Below are 24017 nucleotides of genomic sequence, written 5' to 3' on the forward strand. Positions count from 1 at the left end.
TGACCATCCTGGAGACTTTTCACCGAATTTGCAAGGCCCTCCCACCCTGTAATTTATGGTTAGTAACAGAAGTGCATGTACGTGCAGAGGAAGCACAGAGAGCCACCTATTCTACCCAAAGTTAATAATCAGGATGATAGGGAACCCTGAGGAGCATTTACTTGGTGTTGCAAAGCTTATATACACGGATTCATGTCATCCTTCTAATTACCTATGAAGTAGGTATTCTTATTGAGTCTCATTTTACAGAGGAAACGGAAGCAAAAAGGTGGCATGTCAAGTTGCCCAAGGTCACATGCCATTCAGAGACGTTTAACGGAGCAGATGGTACTCCGGCTGGGTCTTGAAGGATGAGCAGGAGTTTGCCAGAGAAAAATATCCTGCAGACCAGACAAGCACTCAGTGAAGGATGGTGGGAAAAAGCATGGGCAACCCAGCCACTGGAATATACATGGCAAAGTGAAAGTGCATTAAAGAGACAGGCAGAGAAAGGCCCATTAACAGTGATGCTGGGGGACACCTTGGGCTTAGGCTATCTAAAGGCTTTAGTGGCTAGAAGCCCCCCTCAAATAAATACTCATTACAAGCAGTTAGCTTGCTATGCAGACAAGTTCAAGACAAGACCATGAGCCCTGCTTCCTTCCACTTCCAATCAGACTGCTGTCACTGGAGTTCTCCTGCATGGAAATTCTGCAGTAGCCTTTTCTACTGGGCCATGCTCAAGCAAGTTTGGACTGTATTTTGCAGGCAATGGGGAGCAGCCAATGATGACCTTCAACCTGGAAAGTGACATACCCCCATATACACGTGGCCATCTGCACATCTGCCCTTGTTGACTGGATTCACCTAGAATTCCATCCCCATATTCTGCTCATCATCACCAAACACCCCCACCCACAACTTACTTTCTAAAGATTATCTTACTTTACAACATGCATGATGCCAACTTGTTTCTTATATAATAACTAGTACTGATCAAAAAGAAAGCCTGACACTAGGCTGTCAGCTCCTTGAGAAGAGCACTGGACACAAAGCCTGGTGCTCAAATATTCACTGGATGGCCCTCTAGGTGCCATTAATAAGGCTCATCACCTAACTGGTAATACTTTGCAAAATGTTTTCATGGAAGTGAATGGTATGTGCAGAACTTCAAGAATAAATTAAAGGAGTATCAATACAAACAATAGCCTTCCCTTCAAATCTCCAAACTGTATCATAGTATAAGATATAATTCATATACTACACAATTCACCCCTTTAAAGTGTCCAATTCAATGTGTTTTAGTATATGCCTAAGGTCATGCCACAATCACCACAATCTTTTTTAAGATTTTATGTTTAAGTAATCTACACCCAACATGGAGGCTGAACTTATGACCCCGAGATCGAATCACATGCTCTGCCAACTGGGCCAGCCAGGCACTCCAACAATCACTACCATCTAATTTTAGAATAGTTCTTCCCCCCAAAAATTAGCAGTCAGTACCCACACTGTACCCCCTCTCTCCAGCCCCTGGCAATACTACCCTATTTTCTGTCTCTATATATTTATCTCTTCTAGACATTTCATATAAATAGAATCATATTGTAGTCTTTTGTGTCTGGCTTCCTTCACATAGCATAATGTTTTCAAGGTACATCCATGTTGTAATATGCATGGGTACTGTGTTACTTTTTAATGACAAATAATACTCCATTGTATGGGCTATAACACAACATACTTATCCATTCATCAGCTGATGGATATTCACACTGATCCTACTGTTTGGCTATTATGAATAATGCTGCTATGGATGTCAGTGTGAGGCCGTGTTTTCCATTCTTTTGGGTGTATATCCAGGAATGGAATTGCTGGCTCAAATGGCAACCCCAAGTTTAACATTCTGAGGAACTACCAAACTGTTTCCCTAAGTGGCTGTGCCTAAAATTTACAATCCCACCAGCAATGTATGAGAGTTCCAATCTCTTTATACCCTCATCAGCCCTTCTTACAGTCTTTTTTTTTTTTTTTTTTTAATTTTAGCCATCTTAGTGGGTGTGAAGTTGTATTTCACTGTAGTTTCAATTTGCACTTTCCTAGTGACTAATGATATTGAGGCTTCTTTTCATTTGCTTATTGACTATTAGTATATCTTCTTTGGAGAAACGTCTATTCAAATCCTTTGTTCAATTAAAAAAAAAATTTATGGGGCGCCTGGGTGGCACAGTCGGTTAAGCTTCCGACTTCAGCCAGGTCACGATATCGCAGTCCATGAGTTCGAGCCCCGCGTCGGGCTCTGGGCTGATGGCTCAGAGCCTGGAGCCTGTTTCCGATTCTGTGTCTCCCTCTCTCTCTGCCCCTCCCCCGTTCATGCTCTGTCTCTCTCTGTCCCAAAAATAAATAAACGTTGAAAAAAAAATTAAAAAAAAATTATGTTTACTTATTTTTGAGAGCAAGAGAGACAGAGCATGAGTGGGGGAGAGACAGAGAGAGAGAGAGGGAGACACAGAATCCAAAGCAGGCTCCGGGCTCTGAGCTGTGAGCACAGAGCCCAACATGGGACCTGAACCCATGAACTTTGAGATCATGACCTGAGCCACAGTTGAACGCTCAACTGACTGAGCCACCTAGGTGTCCCTGTCCAATTTTAAATTGGGTTACTGTCCATGTATTGTTGAGGTGTAAGGGTTCTTCATATGTTCTGGATACAAACCCCTTACCAGATATATGATTTGTATAAATGTTCTTCCATTCTGTGGATTGTGCTTTCATTCAAATCTATTATTACCATTACCTCTGGCCTTCAGATTTAGGAACAAAAAAAAGACCCCTCACACAAAATCTGACTCTTATTCTTATCTCTTACAAGGCATGGGAATGTTATAACAAATGCTCTTCTAAGAGCCATTATCTTCCCATCCTGTTTCCTGATAGCCCAGCCTGTGTTGAACACCAAGGGCCCAGCCATGGCTAAATGCCCACCACATCCACCTAGGTGGCAAACTCCAGGAAAATAAACAACAGTGACATTCACCATAGACATTCTGCCCGTTTTAGAAATTCCATCCATCTTCCCAAAGCCATGCTTTAATGGTTTTACAAAATAAAGAAATATAATGTCACGCTATTAATAGACTGCAGAATCTACATGTGTCTTGCCAGCCTATTTTCTTTAAAACCGTGTTGACAATGATTGTTAAAACTGCTCCCATGCCAGAATGCTCCTAACCTGTTTTAGCCTTGACATGAGGTCAATGGGAATTAGACTAATGAAGAAATAAAACCAAACTGAAACATTGTAATTTGGGGCCTCCTAGACTATATTAAACTTTTGGCAAATTAGATGGATGAGTGGTTGCAACCACTGACATTCATATTTCACTCTTAGTTCTCCAGGGTCCTCATTCTCTCTGTGCCATTAACCTTTAGGGTCTAGCTCTTTGTCAATCTCACTTCAACCATGCGTTCTAAGGATTACAGAATCAGTAATTCCACAGCACATTATGGCACAGACCCGGTCAGATCAGAGAGACAGATGTGAGCTCATGTAATTGAGAGGTTTCCATCTGTCACATTGAAAACTAAAGCCTGAAAGACTCTCACATTTTCTATCGTTCAGGGCTGTTCAGACACCGGATGGCCCATGTACTTAAGCGCTGGGTAGTTCTGCAAACATCTTAAATGGCTAGCGTTTCTGCCTTTCTTGCCAAAGGTGGGTGGATATTCACGGAAGATGCTCACATTAGACCTAGTATGGATCCCAAGCATGGCTGAAAGCACAGAGGTGATAATTCCAGGTGGAGAAAGTGACATCACCTCCTACATATCCAAATCCTAGCTTCCACATCAGCCCACACATAATCAGGTCCCCTCACTGGGACAGCACATTACCTACTGGAATAATATCAAGGCACTGTAGACTTTCTGGAAGGGAAAAGAAGAAGGAATCCATGAAGGAAAAGCAGTAAAGGCTCTTGTATTAGCAAAGAGTTAAAAATAGGTGTCATACAAAAGAGACATTCTATTTTTATAGCAGGATTTTCTGTGAGTGGCTAATGAATATTTCTATGGCTACTCAAATGAAACTGACTCCATGTGACAAATGCATTACTGGAAATTTGGGAATAAATTAACTTTTGGTTAAGTATGATCTTGATCTACTGAGCTCCTAGTTAGAGCAAAAATAGTTCCCATTCATTTTTATCAATCTATGGAAATTTTCCTTATTGTTTCTCATTCAGCTACTCCTATTCTCCACTTGGTACAATGCTTTTCAAAGTGTGGTCTCTGGAGCACCTGCATCAGAACCACCTGAGACGCTTATTTAAGATGCATTTTCCTAAGCCCGACCCCAGTCCTCATGAAAAAGTTGTCCAGGGACCCTAAAAATCTATAATTTTACCATGTTCCCCAGGAGGTTCCCTGCATTTTGCTTGTATCTTCTCTTGGGCCCCATCCAGTCTCCAAACTGATCAATAGTGCAATCAATCAATACTATGATCAAGCAAACATTTCCAACTGCCTAAGGGGTATTGGAGCAGTGATTGGTGGAAGGGAAAACTGATGGCTGTGAGTATCTTAATGCTCAAGCATTCAATCAAGAAATGACTGAAGAGCTGGGGTTCAGAAATAGAGTTTAGGCTCTCCCCATTACCACCAGCCAACAATAGCAGGTGAAATCGCTAAAGATAGCCTTTAGAAGAGCTCACCTCTGTTTTCAAACAAAGATGTATTTCTCTATTTTTTTTTACGTTCACTTCTTTAGAGGCTAGAATCTGCAATTAAGTGACCCTCACTGGTGCCTCAGTTTCTTTACACAGAAAATGGGTATGCCATCTCCTGCCTTATATTCTCTTTAATGTGTATACTGTCATATATTTCCTATATGTCTTTTGCATAACAAAAGAACTCAGGCCCCCAAAAGCTTTCAATTGTGCAATAAAGGCCTTGAGATATTCAATAAAAGCCTAATAGATTCTAGGTCCAATTCATCAATTTCTCAAAGCCCAGAAAAACAAAAGGAACAGGGAAGGGAGCAAAGAGAAATTTCTACTTTAACTCCAGGAACTTGTTGTAACTTGCTCAGTGGGAAACTGCTCACATTTTCCCAACTAACTCCTCATGATTAAATTGAGGCCAGCTACAAAGCCACCATGATCACTCTCTGAGAGGTCAGAGCAGGTAAACTGAGGACAGCATGAAGACCCGTTCAGCGTGACTGGTGTCAGTGGAGGGAGAGATCATAATTCTCTGGTGGATCTGCCTTGTAAAATGTCATTCTGTAAATACTTGGAGAATATAAGAAATAAAGTAAAACTAATTGAGAAATAAAATAATAAAATAATTTAGAAAAAAATCACATGCTAACTTCTAAAGTTTCTCTTTCTCTTTTCAAAACTTCAGAAGTACCAGAAGCTTTTTCCTTTTGGCCCAGATTGTTTTTCAGTGCTACTTCGGGACAGAAGGTATCGCTCAGGAGAGCCGTGTGCTGCCATTTGTGTTGGATCATTCATCTATGGCAGCACATTTCTTTTAAATCCTACAAGCATTTGACATTCTATCTTCTCTGACCCCAAGACAACTGAGAGCAAAACTACACAACACTTAGTTTACAACCCATTCTGGTGTAGGCTGAATGACATTTGGTTCATTTGGTTCAAAGTACAGGCTTGAAAATGTCCAAGACCAACTATCTATCTATATCCATACAGATAGATATGGATACAGATGTAGGTATATATTTTCAAATTTATGTATAATGTATGGATATAGATTATCTATCGATAAATAATCCACGTGAAATTACAGATCTAAAATAAAAAGCCAATTTCACTGCCATACACACACACACACGAATACATAAAATTTTATGTATCTAGGGGCGCCTGGGTGGCGCAGTCGGCTAAGCGTCCGACTTCAGCCAGGTCACGATCTCGCGGTCCGTGAGTTCGAGCCCCGCATCGGGCTCTGGGCTGATGGCTCAGAGCCTGGAGCCTGTTTCCGATTCTGTGTCTCCCTCTCTCTCTCTGCCCCTCCCCCGTTCATGCTCTGTCTCTCTCTGTCCCAAAAATAAATAAACGTTGGAAAAAAAAAATTTAAAAAAAATTTTATGTATCTACACAAAATCACCACATCTAAAGTGTAAATTACCCGAGAGCCAGGAGTCTACCAACTTCACAAATAGCTACTGCCCTGTGCACCGTGTCAACAGGGGAGTGAAGCCAAATGCAATAAAGACAAAGCCAGAGATTGTCAGCCTACCTGTAACCAGAAATTATCACTCAGGTACTAAAAATAAACCACACTATTGCTCTAGAGAACTTATACCACTGGGATGGGCCCATGACATCTTTGCCGGAGTGCGGGTACAAATCAGCAAACAAAATGGCTTGTTTTTCTCTTGCTTTTTCATAGCTGAAGAAGAGTGAGGAAGGCATTGTAGTCTGTATAACTGCTCAGCCCAACCTTTACCCAGGAGCTGTTGCTGCTTCTTGAAATATATTATCTCTTGGATAAATAAAATGTGGTATACAAGGGGCTGTATTCAGCAATAAAAGGGAATTAAGTACCGATACATGCTCCAACATAAGTGAACCTTTCATCATGCTCAGTCACGAAGGACGATAATATTGTATGATTCCATTTATATGAAATGTTCAGAATAAGCAGATCTGTAGAGACAGAAGGTAGACTTGGGGTTACCAGGGTCTGGAAGGAGAAGGAGGTGGAGAGTGATCACTAACAAGTATAAGGTTTCTTTGGAAGGTGATGAAAATGCTCTTGACTTAGATCACGGTGATGGTTGCCCAACTGTGAATATATTAAAACCACAGAGTTGTAACACTTTACAGGGGTGAATTTTGTTTAAAAATACTAAATTTTAAAATAACTATCACCTTTAAAAACCTATAGCAGAAACAGAACCAACGATGAGGTGAGTAAATATGGTAGCTCTTGGAATCTTTCCAAGATTCTCAGGGAGCCCTGGGCATTGTAAGAGCTAGTTAAGCAACTGCTACAGCTGCAACGATACCTAAAATGAGGTAAATCGGGCACCTGGGGGGCTCGGTTGGCTTGACTCCTGATTTCAGCTCAGGTCATGATCTCACTGTTCTGTTAGTGAAATCAAGCCCAGCATTGGGCTCTGTACTGACAGCACAGAGCCTGCTTGGGATTCATATTCATATTCTCCCTCTCTCTCTCTCTCTCTCCCTCTCTCTCAAAATAAAAACACTTTAAAAATAAAATGAGGCAAATCAAACATGGTAGGGAAATCCTGAACACAAAGAAAAAAACGTGCAAAAGAATAAAAACACCCTACATACTTATGACACAAAATCAAAATAACAGGAGTCGCTGTATGGGTGGATGAGTACTGAGGTGTCCTCTCATTCTCCTGTTACTTAAAAGATAAGCCCCTGGGAAAGGAAGGAATTTGAAGTTTTGTTTCCTCATGACACATCAGATCTAGCATATTTGGAGATTTCATAACCTTAACAAGGTAGTAACATATTTTAAGGTGCCATGCGTATTTCCCACCCTAGACACCATTTCCCTCTAGACACCACTGTGATAGTTATGAGCTGTGATTATCCCACCTCTTTAATGGGAAAGGAAGGCTCATTCTACAAAAACTCACTTACAGATAAACTAAGTGGCATTCACATCTTTCATAAAGTGAAACACGTTGCTAGAAGGCCACCAATAGCCTCACTGCACGAAATACAATCAGGGAGCAAAGCTGAACAGAATAAAGACAAAGCCAGAAACTATCAGTCTATCCAGTTTAACGATCAAATTATCTCTACCCCCTATAAAAGAAGGGCTCTACAGGGGTGCCTGGGTGGCTCCTTGGGTTGGTTAAGCATCCAACTCTTTGATCTTGGCTCAAGTCATGGTCTCACAGCTTGTGCGATCGAGCCCCACATCAGCCTCTGTGCCAGCAACACAGAACCTGCTTAAGATTCTCTCTCTCTGGGGCGCCCGGGTGGCTCAGTCAGTTGAGCGTCCGACTTCGGCTCAGGTCATGATCTCGCGGTCCGTGAGTTCGAGCCCCGCGTCGGGCTCTGTGCTGACTGCTCAGAGCCTGGAGCCTGTTTCAGATTCTGTGTCTCCCTCTCTCTGACCCTCCCCCATTCATGTTCTGTCTCTCTCTGTCCCAAAAATAAATAAACTTAAAAAAAAATTAAAAAAAAAAAGATTCTCTCTCTGCCCATCTCCCGCTCATAGGCGCACTCTCTCTCTCAAAATAAATAAACTTTAAAAAGAAAAAAAAGGGGGGCTCTATGATCTCAGATCATCACACATTTACTTAGTGCCTACCATGGTCACAAACAATGACAAGTGCTACTGGCAGAGAATACACAAAGGATGTCAGACTCCTTTCCCTCAAGTAACTTACACTTTAAATGTAGTGGTTTCCTATCTAGATGGCAGTGAAATTGAATTTAAAAGTTTTTGTTAAACATTCAAAGGTGTCTTGTTATTTTCAAAGTACTCACTCTAGAATGATGTGTACCTACTTATTCCAAAGAAAACTCACTCATTAAAACTGTCACTCCACGTGTGGAACTGGCTTTGAAATTACAGAAAAAAACTAGCTCATCATTTTATAGGCATACTTACACAGAACTGTGCCTGGCCAACAGTAAGTACTCTACAAGTGTCATATATATCCGAAGTGTCTTGTATATATCTGTGTGTGTGTGTGTGTGTGTGTGTGCGTGCGCGCGCACGCGCATATATATGTGTGTGTGTGTGTGTGTATATACATATATATATACACACACATAACATATAATACATATGTGTATATACATTCATGTACACATACGTATACAGTCACTAACCACCATATAAAATATTCCAAAGAATATACCTCAGACCTTGAAGGCAAGTTCAAAAAAAAAAAAAAAAAAAAAAAAACCAACAATGTTCTGGGAATGAGATCACCACAATGTTAGGTTAAATGTGTAATTTTCCAAGGTAATTACTGTGAAGACAAGTTTGAACACCTTACTTATTTAGATGTGTAAGTTATTACATTTGTTTGCTTTTAATGTCACACTTTATTTACATTAAAGATAACAAAATACAAGGTGATATAACTGCCAAATGAATATTACAGGCTATAAACCCTACAGAAATTCAAAAGAGGAGGATATAAACATCGTCATACATGAAAGAAGACAAGGCATCTTGTTAGCCATGGAGGATTTGAAAGGTTGCACACAGTACAATCCCTGCCAACAAAAAGTTTCAGATAAAGTTTCACAGAGGGAGGCTCAGCTACACCCTGAAGGATATACAGAATTCACATAGCTGGAAAGGAGCAGGAAGAACATTCCAAACTGGGGGGAAATATAAAATTGTCTACAGAGGGAATGGTAGACAAACCAGAAGATAAATCAAACTGTGGAGCTAAGAGAGCTTATTCCCTGAGCTTTATTTTAACAGGCCAGTGGTTGGATGAATCATTACCAAGTAAGAAATAAAGCAACACTACGCTAAAGGAAAAGTGTTCCCAAAAAAAGAGTCCTCTGTGCCACGTTGGTGTTTGTTCACATCCCTCAATCTAGCTGCTTGCTGGTTTCCATGGCTTGGATTTACCCATTTGGAAAAACAACCCCTCCTTTGACAATACCAAAATCACTACCTCTGTCTGAAATTAGACAAGAAATATACACATATTCCAGCCTCTGAGATGATCAACCCATCAAAAGTTAAGAATATGTCTTTTCGCACATAATACCAAACAGCAATGGAAAACAAGTAATGAATTTTAAGTTAACAATGAAAAACACCTTAATATTGTCCATAAACCTCCAGCAAAGGTAAAATGTAGAAGACGGGCTAACCCAAGTACTGGTGAGGATGTACAGTTCCTGGAACCCTTCTACAACACTAGTAGGAGAGTAAGACAGTATGATCACTTGGAAAACGGATGAGAGTTTCTAACACAAAGTTAAACATACCCAAATGACCCAGAAATTCCACACGTAAGTATGTATCCAAAAGAAAGGAGTGTGTATGTCCACAAAAAGGCCTGCACAAAAAAGTCAAGGTTGTACCACAAAGTGAATGAATTTAATACCAGAGTTGTACACCTAATAATGGTTAAGATGACAAATTTTAGTGTATGTTTATTTTACCACAAAAAAAAAAAATGTTTACAGCAATTTCAAACTAGAAGCAATGCAAAGGTCTACTAACCTTAGAACAGATAAGCAAATTGTGACATACTCACATAATGGACGATAGCACAGCAATACAAAAGAATAAAGTACTGATCCATTCAACAACATGGGTGAATCTCAAAAATACTGTGTTGAGCACAAAAAGTTGGAATCAAATGATTCTATTTATATGAAGCTCAAAAGTAGACAAAACTAATCCAGGACTAGGGAAGGTCAAAATAGTGGTTCTCTTTGTTGGGGAAGGTGTATGGCCTGTCCAAGGAAACATGAAGGAACACTCTGGGGTAATGGAAATGTTCTATATCTTGATCTGGGTTCTTCCAAAAGGTAATAATTATAGGGGAAAAAAAATTCATTATAAGCCATGCCCTTAAGATTTCACCATAATCAATTATGCGTCAATAAAAACAAAGGAAGAAAAACAAAAATTGAACAGGTGGAACATCCCAGTAGTCTATTATACATATGAAGTCCAAGGTTTACATTTTATCCAGCCCTTCCCAAATACTCTTATCATAAAGAGCACACAATAAAAATTCCCCCTGGGGTGTTGGAAGATCTATTCTGTTCAGGGCAAGAACTTTAAAGGTCTGATCGGAAAAGTTTAAGAAGAACATACAATTGGTGCCTTGAGCCGTTTAGAAATTCACTGAATTTTTTAAATTCTAAATATATTTTATTCCTCTTAGGACCCAAAAAAAATTTGACTTTTTTTTTTTTTTTTTTAAGAAAAAGTTGAGGGGCACCTGGGTGCCTCAGTCAGTTAAGCGTCCTGACTTCATCTCAGGTCATGATCTCACGGTGAGTTCAAACCCCGCCCCGCCAGGCTCTGTGTGGACAGCTCAGAGCCTGGACCCTGCTTCAGATTCTGTGTCTCCCTCTCTCTCTGCCCCAACCCCCCGCTCCCGTTCCGTGTCTCTCTCTCTTTCTCTCAAAAATAAATAAATATTAAAAATTTTTTAACGAAAAATTTGGTAATAGTACAATAAATGTTAGTTCTCAACGTAAAATGGAGTGATGCAGTCTGACTCTCCGACCATAGTTTAAAAGCCAAGTAAAAGATCCAACTTCTAAAATTCCAAAGGAAATTTTCTAAAAGCTTCCTCAATATACATTTAATTAATTAATGTAATCTCTACACCTCACGTGGGGCTCAAACTCAGAACCCCAAGATTAAGAGTCGCACACCCTTCCAACTGATCTAGCCAGGCACCCCTCCTCAAAATACTTTTAAATCCTTCACAGCATCATGAGGGAAATAAATCATCCACTCAAATCTATATTTTGAAGTTTAACAATAAGAGCAGTCACTTTTTTAAGTATGGCTGTAACTATTCCAAACAGTAAATCAGCTAATAGACGTCAACCTATAATAATGACCTATTCATAATCTATAATTATCTTGTTTATGTGCCTGTTCACGGTATCTCCCCTGCCAGAATGGAGCTCCAAACATCCAGGGTATCACTACCTGTTTTCTTAACAGCTATACCCCCCACACATAAAACAGTGCCTAGCACACAATAGGCATTAAGTATTTTCCCATAAATGATCAGTTATCTACTAGACTATCCACAGTGCAGAAACTAGGAAACAAGAATAGGAGCAGTTATTTACAACCAACCAGCCCATTTGCAATGTTTCTATACAGAAACTGAGCCTCAAAGAGTTTTCTTTCTTCCCCTCTCCTTTTCAACCCTCCTTTCCCAGCTGCCATTCCTTCCTCTAAGAAGGACATTCTAAGAGTTAACCAACTCTCTTGTGTTACCAAATAATGGAGTATCCTTGGGTTAATCACACAATTTCAATGTTTCTCTCTTTAACAAAAAGACACTGGAGGAGATTCATACCTAAGTAGACACCATGGCGCTTGGTGCTAAGAACAGAGGTGAAAGACCAAGTTCTAGCTGTCCCGAGATTATAGTGAGACAGAGGAGTATTTAACAAAGAGAGATAAATTCTCTGACAAAAGCATGCATGGCATGCCATGAAAACACAAACACAACACAAAACCCAGCTAAAAAGGCAGAGGTGAGGAGGGTCACTTTCTAGAAGACTCCGCACTTGAGAGACTAATAAAATCCAAGACAAAGAGCAGGGGGGATTTCAGAGAGAGGCAATGGTTCATCCAAAGGAAATACAGCTAACCCTTGAACAACGTGGGTTGGAAGTGCTCTGGTCCCCTTACGTGTTTTGGTTTTCTTTTCCAGTAAATACAGTACAGTTCTGTACATGTACTTCCTCTTCCTTATGATTTTTTATTAACATTTCCTTTTCTCTAGCTTACTTGATTATAAAAATATAGGATATAATGCACACAACATACAAAATATACATTAATTACTGTTTATGTTATAGTATCAGGAAGGCTTCCAGTCAACAGTAGGCTATTAGTAGTCAAGTTTTGGAGAAGTCAAAAGTTACATGCATGTTTTCAAGTGCATGGGAGGTGGCGGGGGGAGGGTGGATAGGCACCCCTAATCCTCATGTTGCTTGAGGGTCAACTGTAGTTTGATGTATCTGGACTATAGGGTGTGGGTGAAGGAATAATTGAAGATTAAGGCTGGAACAGTACATAAGGGATGGCATTCTGGTAATATAATGAATAAAAGCCTAGATGGGAACAGTACTGCAGGCAAGGGTTAGTTGTAGGGTTATTTTAGGAATAAAAAAGAAAACTGATGGAGCCCTAACTAGAAGAAGAGCTCCTAGAACCTCTTCCACTTCTGATTGTCTTCTTTGTTCCTCGGTGACCATTCTTGCCCAGAGCTTCACTTATTCTCTACCCCAAACTCCTATCACTCTAGACCTATATACCCAACCTTAAAATATTTAGATCTTCTTTGAAATTTCAAAGGTCTTTCAAACTCAATGTATCCAAAAGTAAACTCATGACCTCATCCCAGAACCCAGTCCTCTCCCTTGGTTTCCCATCTCTGCAAATGGCAGCACACTCCACTCATGTGGCCAAGCTGGAAACCTAGGAGGCACCCTCAACATCTTCTGTATCTTGTCCCTCATCCCCTGCTCTAATCTCTCACCATGTCCTTCCTGTCAGTCTCCTCTCTGAATAGTCTTAGTTTGTCTACTACTCTCCTTTTCCACGACCACCACCACAGTTTGGGTTTCTACCATCTCTTGCCTAAACCACTGCAACAGGTTTACATTCTCTATTTCTTTATTCCCTCCTTCTTCCCTTCCAATCTATTCTCAAGTTGTAACCACAGTTTGCTCGTTTTGAATGTTTATCAGCCTGCCTCACTCTTTGATACCCTCCTACCAACCCCAGAAGCTCGAGAAAGCCCCTGCTGATGTTACTCACTATATGCTTGCCAGCACCTCACTCCCAAGGGAGTGAACACTCAAAAAAGTGTTCGAGCCAAGGGATATAAGAATTTTAAGATTTTGGAAGGAATCAACACCAAACGGTACTAAAAGGTTCAACAGGTAAGGGCTAAAAAGTGCCCACTCAAGCTACCATGAAGGATATCATTTAGTGACCTTGTCCAGAACAACTTTGGTGGAGTTGTGGGAACAGAAATCAGACAACAGTGGATTGAGGAGAGACTGGGCAGAAGGGAACCAGAAATAGGTTGACCACATTCTTCCAAAAACCTGGATGGCAAAGAAAAGAGTCTAATAGCTGCAGCTGGGGGGGGGGGGGGGGGGTTGGGGGGGCGGCAAAAGATTTAGGGGTGAGTTTGGTTTTGTTTTGAAGTTGGGAGAGACCTGTGTGCATAAACACATGATGAAGAGAAAGAACCAGGAGAGGAAGAAGGGGGAAATCAGAAAAGAAACAGATCATAAAGTCCCTGAGGCCAGAAGAGCTGGGACCAGGGAGCCACCAATCAAAGAATTAAAATTAGCCTTTTGCTGATCCTAAGGGAAAGGGAAGAAACGTGGAGTTAGATTCAGAAGAGTCTGCAGGTGGAAAAGGACGATGTGGTGGTTCTTCTAGTTTCTTCTTAAAGGATATATAAGGGTTCTTCCAGCTCTATAAGAGGCCTTTTCCCACTCTGTGTCGTACAAAATACAGAACGAAGCACAGCATGTATATAATATTCATCGGACACCAAGAGCGATGTTTGATGTCTGCTACTGGTTCTAGAATTCTAGTCCGCCTCTTCCCCTACCAACATCAGCCATCCTTTACTGGTGTAAAGCCTATCAGAGAAAAAGGGCTCCCATCATGGTCTCCAGAAACTGGTGGTAACTGTTCCCAAATCTGAATTCAGTAGAGGAGTGCTAGAAAACTTTTTATAGGTTTTATCCTGAGAATGACTACTATTTTCCATTTCTTGTGCCCTCTGCTCAGTAGAACTTAGAGAGCCTGGTATAGCTGTTACTGTGTATTCCTTTAAAGAAAGCTACTCAAAGCCCTCTCATGGGTGATTTTATGCATTGGCAAAAAGGTCATAGCTTTTCATCAGGAAAATAAAACAAGAGTTCTCTTTGGGGTCAGCCAATAGTTTATCAGCTGCTCATCAGAAAAAAAAAAAAAAAAAAAGCAACAACAATCGTTTAAAAGGACACACATAGTAAGAATGGGAGAAAATGGGTACCGGAAAGAGCTGTTGACATTAAATTAAAATTTTAAATTAATCCCTTGTCACTTTAATAGTGCTGCCACATAATGGAAGATGTGTGTTTGTTTTCAAAGGGGGAAAAGTGTCCAGAAATTTGCACTCATCACTCCCTTAACTGTTATCAGGGAAGAAGCACAGGCTTACTCTGTCCAGCTGGACTTGGGGTAGTGTAAACAACTTTGCTAAATTGCTTGGCAGAACGTATCTGCAACAAATCATTAAATTCTAGAATTCACTCTATTAAAATCAAATCATTAGCCAAGAACAATTAACAGGCAACTATTTTCATGCAAAACAGATATAAAATAAAAATCAAGAGCAATACATATGGATGATTCTTTTTCATTCATAATTTTAGATGGTGCATAATGCAGACTATTGTTTCAGATCTTTGTTGCCCTCGGACAGCCATCTCTCTACAATGTAGAGTATTGTTTGAATACTGGAACAACCCAAGCTTTTTCTGTGTATCTAAAAGTCCCTGGATTAACATCCAAAAAAATCTGGCACTGCAACAAAGTTGACTTGTAACAAGTCTCAGCCTTTAAGCAAATTGCTTATTAATGCAGAACGAAAGTCGTTGTTCAGATCCTAATTAAGGTATGTTTCTCAAGTGTCCCCCAACTCTGCATTCACCAAAACTGGGCAGAATTTCTCAAACGCACCATTTCCCATTACAGCCTGGATAACAGAAGGCTTTGACAGGTGATGAAGACTGTGAACAAAACACTGGCTGAAAACAAAGTTTGGACCAAAGCGTCCACCAGCTCTGTTTAAAAGTGACCAGCAGGTGAGCAAGAAGGATGCTGGGGCGTCCACACATGTTCCACAGCCAAGATTCTCCACACCTGAAGATAAGCTGGCTTCATATGGAAAAGACAAAGACATCTCCACTGTAAAAAGTCTCATAAGTAAGACACAAAAGAAGACATAGAAAATAATTCTGATTATACAGGGCTAAAAAAAACAAAAACAAAAACAAAAACAAAAACCTAAACAGACAAAACTTTGTGATGACCTCTTGGGGCTGAGAGGAATATGACAGGGAGAGAATACTTGAGGGAGGTGATTGATTATTTCCTGACATGGTAGTGATTATAAGGTTGTTCCTTTTTAAACTACACATATGTTTTATATGTTTTATGCATGTTTATGTACATACAACACATTTCATAATAAAAAATGTTGAGAGAGAGAGAGAGGGAGGGAGGGAGAGGGAGAGGGAGAGGGAGAGAGAGAGAGAGAGACAGAGAGAGAGAGAGAGATAACCCAAGACTTAATACATACCAGCAGAGCACAGGCATTCCATATACATTTAAGAGAATGGATACTGGGTGGGAAAAGGACAGAACTGTTTTCTGCAATCACTTACTAAATATACCTCAGTTTGTTATGTTTAGAGACTTCTTTGCAAACAAACAAGTAAAATATTAAAGAGTTCAGAAAGATCATTTAAATGGCCACAAATTAAAGATAACTTTAAGAATAGATTTTCTATTTTACTTAAGGGAAATAAACAGTCCTTCAACTAGTAGTAATTCACATTGTTAGGATTTAAACATAATCTGTATATAATACCCTGAAATTAAAACAATCTATAGTATTTTTTTTAAAAGGGGGGGGGGGAGTGCAGCAAAGGCGGCAAGATAACAAAGCAAACTGAAGGAAATAATTCCTTAGAATTTAGCAGAACACATAACATTCAGGAAGGCAAAGAGAAAACAAATGGAGAACGTAAAATCGTTTTCAGACTCTACTTTTAAAATTAAGTGTCCGTGGCTGAAGTTTTTGGGGGGAGGGGGGCATAGGGGGTGGCCGATATATGAGTTGATTAAAAAATATAACAGGGAGAGGGACTATTTTGTAGAACAAACTGATATGGCTGAGCAAGACTAGAAAATACTTCCAATGAGCTCAGTATGCACTACAGAGATCCCACTAAACATAAACAGTCATTGAATAAATGCTCAGATAAGGAGATAAAACAAACCTAGCCAGAAACAATCCCTGGTAAGACTGGTTTTATAGATTTGTATACATGCGTAAGTGCTAAGTCTGGATCCAATTTCTTCAGACAAAATCAAGTTTTCTGCAACAGCCTCACAATTGAGCAGAACAAGGCTGTACTGAGAGGTCTGGAATCTTCTCGCATGCTGAGGGGGATTTTTTTGTATCTTATGGCATGTTTAAAAAAAATCTTTACAGCAACAAATCCAAACACGCTAGGAATAGAAGGCCATGCAGACAATAGGGAAGGGAAGGAGGAAGGAAGGAAGAGAAATCTGCCTTCCAAAACAAAGCCATGTGTAGGCTCCAAGAGATAAACAGCCAAGTAAAATAATCCTTCCAGAGGAGAGTAGAGAAACGAGGGCGGAGAGCTAGAAGGAAGGAGGCTATAATCACACCTTCCCTTCACAAACTGTAATTTGAAGAAATACAAACTGGCCAGATCTCTCGCAGGAGATCTCTTGGGCTCACCTGGGCATGTTGTACTAACCAAGCTCCTTTCAGCCTTCCTCTCCTCTGCCTTCTCCTTCGGGTCTCGTCTCCTCCCCTCCCCTTCCCCCTCTCCCTGTCCCTCTTCCTCTCCCACTCTCTCCCTCTCTCTCTCCTCACTCCTGACCCTCTCCTGCAAATAAAATGGTAAAGTAAAACCAATTTCCACAGCAAAATAGTTGCAGATGTTCTACTTCGGAATACACCTCTGGATCAAGAGCTGGTCACTTGATACGCAGGCCTGGGGAACAGAGGGGGGTTCAAATGGCTCCGCTCTGTGGCCTTTTCACCTCGACAGTACCCAATGCTCTAAGTTTTCCTGATGCCTCTGAACTCATTAGACAAAGGACACTAAACTGCTGCTGGTTAGACAGGCAGAAAACAAAAGAAATCCCTCACCTAACCTCGTATCCCTGGCAGAGTCTCAGGCCACAACTCTTGTGTGCATTTTCCTTTCGATTCCAGAAAATTAATTTAAGTGCAGCCTGTGATGAAATAAGTGATAATTATGTTCTAAAACAATGAACAGCTCAAAATCTGAGGAACTCAGAATCTTAAGCTTTCCGATGACTGCAATATACAATTTATTCTTACTTTCTCCCAATATAAATCGCACTATTAAATTAAAAGGGGAGAATTCTTCTACCAAATTACACACTAATGGCTCTTAACCCATAATTAAAGTATCACTAACAGCAGCTTAAAGCCACGGCCAACCATGAGCACATTTATTAGGACCTATGTTTTCAGCACCACGTAATTATGTAAATATAACCGTCAGCCATCTTGAGAAAAATCAATGGTCTAACCAGTTCCCTGCTCCCTTGGGAAAACACTCTTGGTAAAGTGGCATTACACAGGGCCTCCTGCTCTGCACAGTCAGAAAAAAAGTAAGCAAACCTAAGCACCAGAGCAGAAGAAGCACAAATTCCAACAAGGCTGGTCACCCAGAGTCCTCATGACTCTTTCCTGAACGTCACAACAGCCTGGAAACCCAGATCAGCAACTGGCTTCAGAGCAATGAGGACTCCAGGACAGGTTCGCTGTGTGTTGTAATCCAAGATGCCACCCCTGTGGCTGGGAGCTGGGAGCTGGGAGCACCCCCAGGACCAAGCACAGTCCCTATCATTGAGGGGCTGTTAATTAAGAAGACAAGACGTAAAATAACCTTGGAGGCGGGAATGCTGTAGAAAAATCAGAGACTAATCAAAACCACTGAATCCCCACCACAGCTCATTTCTGCCACAAACTTTCTGAATACACTTGAATGGACAACTTACCTCTCTGGGCTTCAGTTTCCTTGGCCAAAAAAAAAAAAGTCAAATGTCTAAGATCTAAGAGGCCCTGTACAGCTCTGCAATTATGAGATAATTAGAGAATACAAGATTTTTATAATGAAGTGCTAAATTGTACAGTAGGGACTACACCACCAGTGGAGAGATTTCATGGATTTTTTGAGTCAGCCACTTACTGAGAGCCAAATCGGGCACCGTGCCAGGACTCCAGGATGCAGTAGTGCCCAAGAAAGACTGTCCTGCCTTCATGAAGCTTTCCAGTCTACTAGTGAATTATTCTCAGGAGTTCACAGGGGAAAAACGAAGGCTGAGGTTGGCCTATGACCTCTTCACGGAGATAGAGGCAAAATTGGGGTTCACGTGGGTATAATTTGAACATTCAATAGGGTCATAAGTTAACTATTGAGGGTTGTGGAAACAAACCATAAAGGTTTTGAAGAGACACATTAACACAAGCAGAGTTCTGCTAATTTGCCCATTACCAATGAAGGTAATTGGTTTCCAGAAATTAGATTCTTTCTGTCCTTTGCCAATCTTCTCCTTCTCCTACCAGTGGGCCCCACCCCAAACCTTCTTCCTTTATTTTCTTTTTCAGTTATGCTTACAGACTACTAAGGTGAAAGCAGCAGTCAGTCACCGAGCAGAGTCCACATCTGAGCCACTGGAGTCGCTTTCCATGTGGGATTTTAGAAAGGCCTTGTATGCTACAAGATAATTGGCTAAAAAAGATCTAGTTGTGGGAACACTGCCACAGAGGCTGAAGAAAGACAGTGCAGACACATGGTTTAGTTAGCAGAGTAGAGCCAAGTACAATACACAGGAATATGGTATAATTGACCTAGAGAATAAGAACAACCATCAACATCTTGATTTTTAAAACCAAAACTTCAGAAAACTAAATTGTCCCTTATTCTTAAGAGATGGAAAACTTGCCTGTGTCCTAAGTGAAATCAAATGCTGCCTACAACTGTACGTTCCACTTTCCAAATAACTTCCCTGGAATGCTGGTGAGCTGCTATGTTTAATACGAACATTCCCAAAGTACTGGATTTACAATAATAGCAAAGGTTCCTACTTTTCTTACCAAAAAAAAAAAAAAAATCCCATCTGAGATTTATGTTCATCTTCAAAAACACCCTTTGAGTTCAGAGCAGATGTGTGCACTGTTTATACTAAGAAAACCACCAGGGCATAAACTACCCACTATAAACACCACTCAAATTTTGCTGTGCTTTTCTTCATTTCCTGTGTATTTATTTTGGTGTTAAAATAATGTTAACTTTCGTAGTAAGGAAAATAGCAGCAGATGTTTAAACCAAACAGACTATAGCAAATCATCCCACGTATCTACTCAACTTTCAAAATCAAAGTTTCTTCCTCCCAAATAGACAGGGGGCTGCAAGCAGACTACTTTCGAGTATCATTACACACTACGGAACAACAAATCAACCTGGACAAGTTTTCCATAAGCTTTTCCTCACTACCCCCAACTGGAGATATAAAAAATTAATGTGGTATCAATTTCCTCGCAATCCCTATACTCCTCTCTTAGGCTGATCGTTACGTTCTGTTTTGAAAATATCATATTACTCAACGACAAAGACAGGCCAACAGATATTGCCTTAAAAGTTTTGATTTCCTGTTCACTGAGAAAAAGAAAAGTTTAAAAAACGACAGTATGTTAATTTCACAGGCAACATTTTAAAGGAGTGTCTGCCTTTTAAATGAGTGACTTCAGAAGCAACAGGCTACTCAAAGAAGCAGATTCAAAGAAAGCAATTCACCAAAAATCTCTTTAATGGAACAAGCAGGAGCTTAAAAATATATACCTTAAAAAAATTCTTAAGTATGAGATCTTTATCCACAGAGTTAAGTAAAAAACATTATGAATGAGATTTTATTTTCCTTGAAGGGGAAAGGGTTAGTTTTCAATTGATTAGACAACAGGCCTGCAATTTTTACATGAAAAATTCAAGTTTCTTCAATGTTTTCTTTTTCAAAAGAAACATTCAGTTCACTATTAAGAGAAAACATGGAAACTACCCGTCCTGAATCAGAAAGGAGATGTCTCCTCCTCGATTTGTATGTGGTTACAACAAAAAACACTCCTCCTGCCAAGCTGAATTCCCCCGGAGATGCCTCTCCGGCCACTCAAACCCTGGCCATTACCACTGTTTCAAATCGCACGTAGATAATGTTCCAACAGATTAAGAAATCACTTTTTCTCTTCTTCCTACTAACAGAGACAGCTTGAAACACTACAAGCCAGTGGGGAAACACCTCATGGATTAGCAGGAGGCAATAAACAATAAGAATTTAGCGTAGGTTCTTTCTTTCTTTCAATTTTAGCTTTCTGGTTGGTGCATTGTGCAATCACTTCCACAAGGGACTGGAGTGTGGAGGGAACATCCTTCAATGTCAGAACTCTCTCAGCGCTGTACAGGAAATGGGAAGTCAGACAAAGAGCCAGTCTGTGCTTTGTGACATGAGTGCCCTTCCAGTCCCCTAAACTGAACAGAAAAATTCTTCATTGTTTGGGACAATCACTCCTGAAAACAAAAACTCACTGTAACTTTCCGTTCCCCTCTCCATGAAAATCCAAAGCACTGACTGCAATACAGTATAAATACTGTCCACAGTGTAGGTTTAAAATAAGTATCAAAGCAGGGAAAGAAAGAAAGAAAGAAAAAAAAAAAAAACCAACACGTTTAACTTTTACTGGGTCCTGGAAGTTCTTCCTCTAAAGAAAACAGCAACAGAAATAAAAAATAATCATATAATCAAGAGTTAAAAATTTGAAGAGTTAATATGTTGCAAGCAAAAAGCAAACTTTTAACAGTTTATATTTCACCGCCTTCCCTCCCCCACCGTAACCCTGAAGGCTAAGATAGGGAACAACAAACTTTGTATTGAAAATAGTACATAACAGACACTCGCCTTTCAAAGCCCCCTGAAATCCCAAGAAAGAGAACAAAATACACAGAAGGCATTCAGAACCCTAAAGGAGGAGTGGCCTTGACAAAAGCAATGGAAGAGCAATTTCTAGAACAGAACCTCTACCTTCATAGCACAGGATGCCGATATTGTTGTTCATCTTGTCCAAGTACTGGTAGTTCAACAGATCCATCTTCATAAATAGCATTTATTGGGCTAGCACAGAAAACCAGCTCTCTGCTTTCGCCTCAAAAGAGTACGTTTCAAAAATCAGTTACTGCTGAGTAGCTCCTGGCTTTCTCTTAAACTTCACAAAGACGGGAGGCCCAGCCTCAGATGATCAAAACAAAGTATGTAAAAGTTAAAAAACAAAAAAAAAACAAAACAAAAAACAAAAAACAAAAAAAGGAAGAAAAGAAAAAGAAAAGAAAAACGAAAAAAGAGGGGGGAAAATACACGCACAAAAAAAATCAAACTCGCACAAAACCCTTCAAGGGTTTATTTGTAGATGGTCTATGTTTTGTATCCTCAATCAAGCACTTAGAAACCGTTTCTGAAGTCTTTACGAGTCTTTCTTCGAAATAAAAAAGGAGTGGAAACGAAAAACACGAAGCACATTTCCTAGGACAAAGCCACGCTCGCTTTCCTCACAGCCCGCTGCAAGTTAACTGCGCTGACATGCTGGCTATGCTTGGTATGACTCGTATGTAAACGAGCTTCCTCTTCCCAGCGGGAGGGAGCACGGAGCATGCTCACTGAATCCCTGGAGCTCTTCAAATGTCAGGGATATTTTCTGCACAAGATCAGTCTCTAAATGTATTAAGTGTTTGAAAGAAAGAGAAAGAGGAGGTGGAGAGCCTGCACAGAGGGGCCGTGCAGAGCTGCTCTTGACGGGAAGCAGGCTTGCCACTGCACAACCGGAGGAGGAGAAAGCAAACCCAGGAAGTTTCTTTTTCAGGAGCTGAGTAAAAAGTAAAAAATCCATCATGGAAGCAAACATCCGTGGAACTTAACTTTGCTGTACCTTCCTGTTGGGGTTCAGAAACCCACAGTGGTTTTGCTGTGGGATATATTCCACCCATATTTGTAAGGCTCCTTTTTTCTTTTCAAAATTGTTTTATAATATCCATTTATACTTTAACAGTGTTTCAAATTGTGATGTTAATGTTAACATGTAACTTCTCTCATAATCCTCATAACAACTCACATGAACAGGGCAGGGATGGTATCACCTTTTTACAGCAGAAGAAACTGAGGCTCAGAGGGATTAAATGACTGGCCCATGACCCCAAAACAGTTGGTAGAACTACTTTTAGGATTTTTTTTTTCCCCTAATAACTTTTCAAAAAAAAAAAAAAAAAAAACAAGGAGGGAAAGAGAAAGAAGAAACAGAGAGAGAGGGGCGATTAAGCAAGTAAGACTGATACACCCAAAACCAAATGCCTACTTGAAATGATGGGGTGTGGGGCAGAATAAAATTATTTTCATTTTGCACATATGAAAGCTGTTCCATCTGTGTATTCGTGGCTAGTAGCATGCTGCTATGCTGTTCCTTACTGGAAGGACCGGAGCCTTAAACTTTGCATATCTCCAATATCTAGCACAAGCAGGTACCCAAAAGCTGTTTACTGAATGAGTAAATCACTGAACGTTCAGAGCCTTTGGCACATGAAGAGCACACCAACAAATAGGGGGAAAAATAGTTTTATTTTTGCAGACTGTAGCTAGCTCTTGGCCCCACAAATAGAATAATAATTCACCAAAGGAAGTGTTCATATGTTGATATTATTGTATGCTATTTGGAGACTTAGAAAATATCAAGGAATGTGTTATACTGTAGACCAAGACCTGAAATTTTAATATGCTAAAATAAGAGTTGAATAAATAATTTCACGGGCTTATATGTTAAAAATCCAGCGACAGTTGCATTTTGGATAATAGGCATGCACAGCAAGTTGTTCTAATCAAGTCTTATCAGGAGATTCATACAACACCCAATACTACTGCCATCACTGGATAGCTGTAGGTGAAGCAAACAACAGAAAAATGAAGCTTTAATTTATAAGGGTATTTATTAACACTAGGTTACATATCCTAGAGTCTGAATAAGCTATGCTGAAAAGATACATATACTATCAATTATAATTAAAATAATGGCATTTGGCAGGGAGGGTCAGAAAAAAGCTCTTAGAGCATCTACTATACACAGATTATTGTATTTCAAACAATCTCAATATCTTTAAGCATCAGATCAAATTCAAATGATAGTTGTAGAGTACAATCACTGTGCTGTTCTTTGACAGAAGGTCTCAATCAAAAAACATGATGAGTCATTAGCCTGTCCCCTATGGGAGAAAGCTGGCTGCGTATTAGAATTAACGTGGACTTTAAAAAAATCCTAGTGCTGAGGTGGCATCCCAAACTAATCTGAGGAGGTGAGACCCATGGTCTGTATCATTTCTGAAGAGTCCTGGGTGATTCTAATATGCAATCAAGGTTGAAAACCACTGCTTTCATCTGAGGGGGAAAAA

The 24017-nt window shown here is 40.1% G+C and overlaps 1 protein-coding gene across 6 annotated transcripts in view; it reads right to left on the reverse strand.

Moving 5' to 3' along the window:
- The window catches only part of VGLL4 (vestigial like family member 4), a 168514-nt gene that overhangs the window by 59415 nt on the left and 85082 nt on the right, over positions 1-24017 (reverse strand). The window contains exon 1 of one of the 6 annotated variants that reach the window (XM_045493818.1): positions 21613-22400. The exons of 4 other annotated variants lie outside the window; for them this stretch is intronic. In XM_045493818.1, coding sequence (XP_045349774.1) covers positions 21613-21694 — 82 coding nt within the window. In that variant the 5' untranslated portion in view covers positions 21695-22400. Of the gene's footprint in view, positions 1-21612; positions 22401-24017 lie in introns of those variants that run through there. One more of the 6 variants, XM_045493814.1, reaches the window with a different exon arrangement.

This window comes from Leopardus geoffroyi, chromosome A2 (genome assembly GCF_018350155.1).
Source record: "Leopardus geoffroyi isolate Oge1 chromosome A2, O.geoffroyi_Oge1_pat1.0, whole genome shotgun sequence".
In the NCBI taxonomy this organism is placed as follows: domain Eukaryota; kingdom Metazoa; phylum Chordata; class Mammalia; order Carnivora; family Felidae; genus Leopardus; species Leopardus geoffroyi.